At 37.5% G+C, this 8,571-nt stretch overlaps 1 protein-coding gene across 1 annotated transcript in view; it reads right to left on the bottom strand.

The window, feature by feature from the left end:
- The window catches only part of LOC105510749 (syntaxin-binding protein 5-like), a 314,922-nt gene that overhangs the window by 145,317 nt on the left and 161,034 nt on the right, over positions 1-8,571 (bottom strand). The window contains exon 6 of the mRNA XM_011940656.1: positions 1,591-1,725. Within this exon, the coding sequence (XP_011796046.1) occupies positions 1,591-1,725 (135 nt within the window). The remainder of the gene's footprint in view (positions 1-1,590; positions 1,726-8,571) is intronic.

Genomic DNA, 8,571 nt, shown 5'->3' with positions numbered 1-8,571 from the left:
CTCAAACCAATTATCTTGAAAACCTAAGTGAAAGCTGTAAGTCAATATTAGTGTGTAGGTAACAATTTATCATACTACTGCTTCAATAATGTCATCAATCATTTAGTATCTACTTTGGAAAGCACAGAAATAAGCCAAGTATTAAGAACAAGAAAAGAACAATTAAAAAAAATGGAGCAGTTCCTAATCTAATGAGGGAGAAAGAATTATCATTAATAAAAGATCCATTCAGACATAATACAAAAGGAGTATCATGACAAGAGTATAACTTGTAACAACCTTCCTTATGAAGCAATATACATGTATATTGAAACATTAAGACTAGGTAAAAGATTTATTTCCAGAATCAAGTTTCACAAAAACAGGCTGTTTTAATCAGAATTTTGCAGAATAATTTTGTAACTTAAAGACTATATATGAGGCAGAAAATGAGCCAGCTTCAAGTCAAACATCTTATCAAGGACCTAATATGTACAGAGCATAAACATGTATTAAATAAAAGTTGTTTTTCTGATTAATAATTATAGTAGAAGAATTGTTTATGTATATACTACAAATAGATGGTGATATAGTTTGGATATTTGTCCCTGCCCAAAGCTCATGTTGAACTGTAATCCCTAATGCTGAAGGTGGGGCCTAGTGGGAGGTACTTTGATCATGGGAAGTGGATTTCTCTTGAATGGTTTACCACCATTCCCTTAGGGCTCTTCTTGTAATAGTGAGTTCTTGCCATAGTAAGTGAGTTCTTGCAGTAGTGAATGAATTCTTGTGAGATCTTGTTATTTTAAAGTGTGTAGCACCTCTCCCCAACTCCTCCTGTTGCTCCTGCTTTCACTATGTGACATGCCTGCTCCTAACTTCTGCCATGATTGTAAGCTTCCTGAGGTCATGCTGGAAGCTAAGCAGATGCCAGCACCATGCTTCCTGTAAAGCTTGTAGAACCATAAGCCAATTGAACCTCTTTTCTATATAAATTATCCTGTCACAGGGATTCCTTTATAGCAATGCAAAGTGGTCTGATACAGATGGCTTGAAATTCCACAGTTTGATATTTGGAGAATTTCACATTTTACATGTACAGAAACTTAAATATCAGTGCCAAAGCCAAAGTGGTAATTGCTATCAATCATATACCCAAAAAAACTATATATAACATAACCTAAAAGATATTTGAGCCCAGAACAATATTTTAATGAGGCAAGTAAAGAATAAGCTATAAGCATTAAAATCATATGCAGTGATCATGATTATTTTTACATAACACAATTCATTCTCACTGAAAGTGGCTATATTAAGCTTGATTATAGTGAAGTGAGATTTCCATGTATAACTTGCAGAGTAAGCCTTACTATTTTGTCATCAAATTTTTAGACATAAACCTTAATTATTTATGGTATTTGGAAAGCCTAAAATATTGTAATATGTATTTTTAAAATCTTTTATGGCTTTAAGTTATTTTACTGAACTTTTCACTCAAATTCATTATAAATTAGTAATAGATGTATATCAATTAACTGTCATTTGACCTATATGTTACATAACTATATGAAGTACTTAAGCCAATAAAGTGATATCCAAGTTCAAACTTACAGTTCAATTGCCTTGTTCCACATGATAACGTATCCAGAAAGAATGAAAGATTCAATATTTACAATATGTGTATTTCCTCTTTCTGTTCCAACATAAAGCCATTTACTCTGGAAAGGTAGATGACAGTAAGTAATTCTGAAAGAAAGAAAATCGTAATTAAAATATCTAAATTTTTTATTTGGTCAGCATTATATTTTCCTTACATGTATCATGTAGTGATAGCAATATAAATAATAAAATGTACTATATACTCAATGTAGTTATTCATTGAGAGTACAGGATAAATAACAATATTATAGCATTAAAAACAATAATGATAATAAGCACTACTAATAAGTGCCTATATGGGCATTAATATACATTGTTTCTAATTCTGAAAACAGCAAGACAGATACGTATTTCTGTTACACAAAAATGAAACTGTGGCTGAATTTTTTTGTTCATTTGCCTAAGACTTATAGCTAATAAGCGGCAAAACCGGGATTGATATCCTTTCCTGTTTGGTTACAAAATTAACATCTTTCCACTAAACTACATGGTTTTCTATTTTTAAGATCATATTTGCTTCAAATACATGAATTTCATATTATCATATTTCATAAATGTAATATTTGCTTCAAATACATAAAGATCATATTTGCTTCAAATACATAAATTTTAGAGTTCACAGAGAAGTGGCAGCTATGTCTACATGAGATGATAAATTATTCGGTTTTTATTCAGATGTTTGACATCTAAGCAGTAAAAAGAAAACTTATAAAGTCAGAGATTCACTGTACTCTTCCCTTAGTTTTACTGTTCTGTCCTCATCTTCACAGTGGGCTTTCTGACTAGCTCTAGGACCTGTTACATAGCGAGAGCAACCATGACTCCTACACAGGAAATATGGGAATTTACCAGAGTCCTCTATTCACAACATTATCACTCCTTCTAGTTTGGCCTAATCATGCTTTTTAGTTACTCTACAAAAAAGGAGGATAAGTTCATAGTTATCTCTTGTCAGACAGACCAATAATTTTTTTTTTAAAAAAGTGAATGACATATTTCCAATATGATATTGTCTTGTACTTCTTCATATAAGAATAAAAAGGCCAGATGCAGTGGCTCATGCCTGTAATCCAAGCACTTTGGGAGGCCAAGGCAGGTGGATCATGAGGTCAAGAGATCGAGACCATCCTATCCAACATGGTGAAAGCCCATCTCTACTAAAAATACAAAAAATTAGCCAGGCGTGGTGGTGTGCACCTGTAGTCCCAGCTACTCAGGAGGCTGAGGCAGGAGAATCACTTGAACTCGGCAGACAGAGGTTGCAGTGAGTTGAGATTGTACCGCTGCACTCCAGCCTGGCGACAGAGTGAGACTCCATGTCACAAAAAAAAAAAAAAAAGAATAAAAGTGAACATCCAGTGTGTCCAATTTATATTCTCGGTCTGGTTTGGTGAAGTTTTCAACAGCCTGTTTCTTTGAACCAAACTTCATCTATTATTCAAAGTACCCTGAACACTACATTCAAAAAATTAAAAGCCCTGCTATTACACAAGCAATTACTATCGACAATATAATTAATTGACAGTATAATGAATGTGTAGCCTATATGATGTCGGAAAATTTTGATTAAAACCTAAAATCTAGAATTGCTGTTGCCAAGGGATATTTAATAATGTTGCACAGTAAATAACTTGATGGTCATGTTTCAAGGCAATGAAGAATCAATTTTCAGTTCAATCTTAGGTAGAAAGAGGAAACTCACTTTAAAGAGGATTAAGATAATCCTTTCTGAATTACAGGGACAGTGGAAAAAACACTAATCCCATTAAAGAAGACACAAATATAGAGGTTCAAGTAGAAAAAAAGCAAACCTCAATATTACATAGTCACTTCCAGGGTTAAGAAGAAAAGTGTAAGAACTGCAGGTTTCAGTAATGAGACAGAACTAAAACTATTCCTTGAACTAGTAACTACTTTTTTCCTCATCCTTATTAAATATAAACTAGAGGCTTTATATCAGGCAGGTTTCACCTTATATTCAATGTCCAACTGATGGGTAGTGGTTACAACAACTAGATAAACATTCTCAGGTTTTAACTGAACCCCCCCTAAAAAGAGCAATAGGATTACTTAGAATGATTGCCACAGATGAAGGAAAATATATAATAACACTTGTGCTGTGTAATTGCTAACTCTATTATATGATTAGCCAACATCTTTATACAACTTAGTTTATTGTATTTAATAATTACACTGTCATTTGTAACTTATTTCTATCACCACTACATGATAAATGAAGGATTTTTTTCTATTATATGTAAGCCTTGGAAAAATTATGTTGTTCCTATATCCATATTAACTATCACTAAATAATCGAAGATATCCTTAGCCTTCCATCCATTCATCCATTTACTCAATCTTCAATGAATAACTCTTTATAAAAAAGTATTTTTGGGTGGAGGGACCAAGATGATTGACTGGAAATAGCTGCGGCCAGAGGCTCACACCCAGAAGAATGAAAACAGCCAGAGAAGAACGAAAACTGCACGTGAATCCTGCACTGGCAACTGAGGTATCCAAGTTCTCTCATTGGGACTGAATAGGCAGTTGGCACAACCCATAGAGAGCCAGGAAAAGCAGAGTGGAACAAAGGCCCACCTGGGAGCTGCAAGTAACAAGGGGAGCTCCCACTCCCAGCCAAGCAAAGTGGTGAGTGTGCTCCCCTACCCAGAAAACCATGCTTTTTCCATGAATCTGTGCAACCCGCAAATCAGGAGATCCCCTTTGTGAGCCTATGCGACCAGGACCTTGGGTCCCAAGCACAGAGCTGTGCAGATTCTCGGAGGTCACTCAGCTAGAGACTAAGATTACCAAGTTCCTGAGGGGAGGGGCAGCTGCCATCACTGCAGCTGCCTGCTGCCTAAGATGACCGAGTCCTGGGGGAAGTGGTGGCAGCCATAATTGCAGCTCCAGTCTGCCACTTTTTCCCTGCTGGTGGAAGAATGAGCGGTTTGGACGCAAGAGGAATTCCCCACAGTGTAGCACAGCGGCTGTGGTGGATCATGGCCATACTACCCCTTTAGGCTGGACCCTGACCCATCCCTCCTCACTGGATGGGGCCTTTCTGCAGGAATTTCAGAAACTCCAGCTAGGGATGAACAGACAGAATTCTGGTGTCCCTGGGACGGAGCCCCTTGCAGGAGGGGCAGCCATGGTCTCCATGGGTCAGTGGACTTAGTCTTGACCCCAGTGGCTCAGCAGAACCTGGGAAGTGCAGATGAGTGGGATTCCCCCCACCACAGTACACCCCCTCTGCCAAAGGCCAGCTGGAGTGCTTTGTTAAGTGAATTATTGATCCCATGCCTCCTGACTGGGTGAGACCCCCCCAATAAGGGTCGCCAGATACCTTATTTAGGACCATTCGTAAGTACAGGAATGAGGTATGAGGTTGGTGCCCCTCTGGGATGGAGCTCCCAGAGAAAGGAGCAGGCAGCCATCTTTGCTGTTCTGCAGCCTCCACTGGTGACACCTTCAGGTATGGGAGGGACCCAGGCAAATAGGGTCTGGAGTGGACCCCCAACAAACCAGAAGAGGGGCCTGACCGTTAGAAGAATAACAAATAGAAAGGAGCAACAACATTAACAAAAATGTCCCCACAAAAACCCCACCCAAAGGTCAGCAGCCTCAAGGTTCAAGGCTAGATAAACTCATAAAGATGAGAAAAAATCAATGAAAAAACACTGAACACTCAAAAAGCAGAGTGCTTCTCCTCCTCCAAATTATTGCAACACCTCTTTGGCAAGGGCACAGAACTGGGCAGAGGCTGAGATGAATGAATTGACAGAAGTAGGCTTCAGAAGGTGGGTAATATTGAACTTCACTGAGCTACAGGAGCATATTCTAACCCAATGCAAAGAAGTTAACAACCATGATAAAACATCACAGGAGCTGTTAACCAGAATAACCAGTTTAGAGAGGAACATAAATGACCTGATGGACCTGAAAAACACAACATGAGAACTTCACAGTGCACCCACAATTATTGATAGCCGAATAGACCAAGCAGAGGAAAGAATTTCAGAGCTTGAAGACCATCGTGGTGAAACAAGACAGGCAGACAAGATTAGAGGAAAAAAAAAAAAAAATGAATGAAAAGGAATGAACAAAACCTCCAGGACTTATGGGGTTATGTAAAAAGACCAAACTTCTGACTGATTGAAGTACCTGAAAAAGACAGGGAGAATAGGGCCAAGTTGGAAAACATACTTCAAGATATCATCCACAAGAACTTTCCTAACCTAGTAGGAGAGGCCCACATTCAAATTCAGGAAATCCAGAAAACCCCAGTAAGATACTCCATAAGAAGATCAACCCCAAGGCACATAATATCAGATTCTGTAAGGTTGAAATGAAAGAAAAAATGTTAAGGGCAGCCAGAGAGAAAGGCCAGGTAACCTACAAAAGGAAGCCCATCAGACTAACAGCAGAAACCCTACAAGCCAAAAAAGATTAAGGGTCAATATTTAACATTCTTAAAGAAAGAATACCCAACCCAGAATTTCATACATGGCCAAACAAAGCTTCATAAGTGAAGGAGAAATAAAATCCTTTTCAGACAAGCAAATGCTGAGAGAATTTGTCACCACCAGGCCCACCTTGCGAGAGCTCCTAAAGGAAGCACTAAATATGAAAACAAACAAGCATTCAAACAAACAAACAAAAAACCGTTACCAGCCACTACAAAACCACACTGAAGGACAAAGACCAATGACGCTATAAAGCAACTACATCAACGAGTCTGCAAAATAACCAGTTAGCATCATGATGACAGGATCAAATTCACACATAACAATATAAACCTTAAATGTAAATGAGCTAAATGCCCCAATTAAAAGACACAGAATGGCAAGCTGGTAAAGAATCAAGACCAATAGGTGTGCTGTATTCAAGCGACCCATCTCACATGCAGGGACACACATAGGCTCAAAATAAAAGGGTGAGGGAAAATCTACCAAGCAAATAAAAAGCAGAAAAAAGCAGGGGTTGCAATCCTAGTTTCTGACAAGACAGACTTTAAACCAACAAAGATGAAAAAAGACAAAGAAGGACATTACATAATGGTAAAAAGTTCAACACAACAAGAAGAGATAACTATCCTAAATTTCTATGCCTCACTTCAAGGGCAACGAGATTCATAAAACAAGTTCTTAGAAACCTACAAAAAGATTTAGACTCCCACACAATAATAACAGGAGACTTTAATACTTCACTGTCAATATAGATCATTGAGACGGAAGGTTGACAAGAATCTTCAGGACTCAAACTCACCTCTGGCTTAAGTGGACTGGATATCTACAGAACTCTCCATCCCAAAACAACAGAATATGCATTCTTCTCAGCACCACATGGAACTTACTTTAAAATTGATCATATAATTGGAAGTAGAACACTCCTCAGTAAATGCAAAAGAACTAAAATCGTAACAGTCTCTCAGACCACGGAGCAATTAAATTAGAACTCAAGATTAAGAAACACAGTCAAACCCACCCAACTAAATGGAAATGCAACAATATGCTCCTGAATGACTCCTGGGTAATGAAATTAAGGCAGAAATCAAGAAGTTCTGTGAAACCAGTGAGAAAAAAGAAACAATACACCAGAATCTCTGGGACACAGAAAAACAGTGTTAAGGGGAAATTTATAGAATTAAATGTCCACATCGAAAAGCCAGAAAGATCTCAAATCGACACTATAATATCACAACTAGAGAACCAAGAGCAAACAAACCCCCCAAAATAACAGAAGACAAGAAATAACCAAGATCAGAGCAGAACTGAAGGTGATAGAGACATGAAAAACACTTTTAAAATGTCAGCAAATCCAGGAGTTGGTTTTTTGAAAGAATAGTGAAATAGACCGCTAGCTAGACTAATAAAGAGGGAAGAATCAAATTGATACAATAAAAAATGATAAAGGGGATATCACCACTGACCCCACAGAAATGCAAACAACTATCAGACAATACTATAACCAAATAAATTAGTTTATTTGCAATAATTTATTTGCATACTATGCAAATAAATTTGAAAATCCAGAGGAAATGGATAAATTCCTGAACACATACACTCTCCCAAGACTGAACCAGGAAGAAGTTAAACCCCTGAATAGACAAATAATGAGTTCTGAAACTGAGGCAGTAATAAATAGCCTACAAACCAAAAAAAAAGCCCAGGAGCAGAGAGATTTACCGCTGAATTCCACCAAAGGTACAAAGAGGAGCTGGTACCATTTATTCTCAAACTATTCCAAACAAATTAAAAGGAAGGATTCCTGCGTCAATTATTTTGTGAAGCCAGCATCATCCTGATACCAAAGCCTGGCAGAGACACAACTAAAAAAGAAACTTCAGGCCAATATCCTGATGAACATCAATGCAAAACTCCTCAATAAAATACTGGCAAACCAAGTCCAACAGCACATCAAAAAGTTTATCTACCACGATCAAGCTGGCTTCATCCCCAGGATGCAAGGCTGGTAACAACATATTCAAATCAACAAACGTAATTCATCATGTAAATAGAACTAAAGACAAAAACCACAGGATTATCTTAATAGATGCAGAAAAGTCCTTTGATAAAATTCAACATCTCTTAATGTTAAAAACTCTCAATAAGCTAGGTAGTGATGGAACATAACTCAAAATAATAAGAGACATTTAGAACAAACCCACAGTCAATATCATACTGAATGAGCAAAAGCAGGAAGCATTCCCCTTGAAAACCAGCAAAAGACAAGGATGCCCTCTCTCACCACTCCTATTCAACATAGTATTGGGAGTTCTGGCCAGGGAAGTCAGGCAAGAGAAAGAAATAAAGGGTATTCAAATAGGAAGAGAGGAAGTCAAACTGTCTCTGTAGATAACATAATCCTACATATAGAAAATCCTGTCGCTTCAGCCTAAAAGCTTCTTTTTTTTTTTATTATTATACTTTA

Source organism: Colobus angolensis, unplaced genomic scaffold (genome assembly GCF_000951035.1).
Source record: "Colobus angolensis palliatus isolate OR3802 unplaced genomic scaffold, Cang.pa_1.0 Scaffold190, whole genome shotgun sequence".
In the NCBI taxonomy this organism is placed as follows: Eukaryota; Metazoa; Chordata; class Mammalia; order Primates; family Cercopithecidae; genus Colobus; species Colobus angolensis.
Note: the sequence above shows the minus strand (reverse complement) of the source record. Positions and strands in the feature narration are given on the sequence as shown.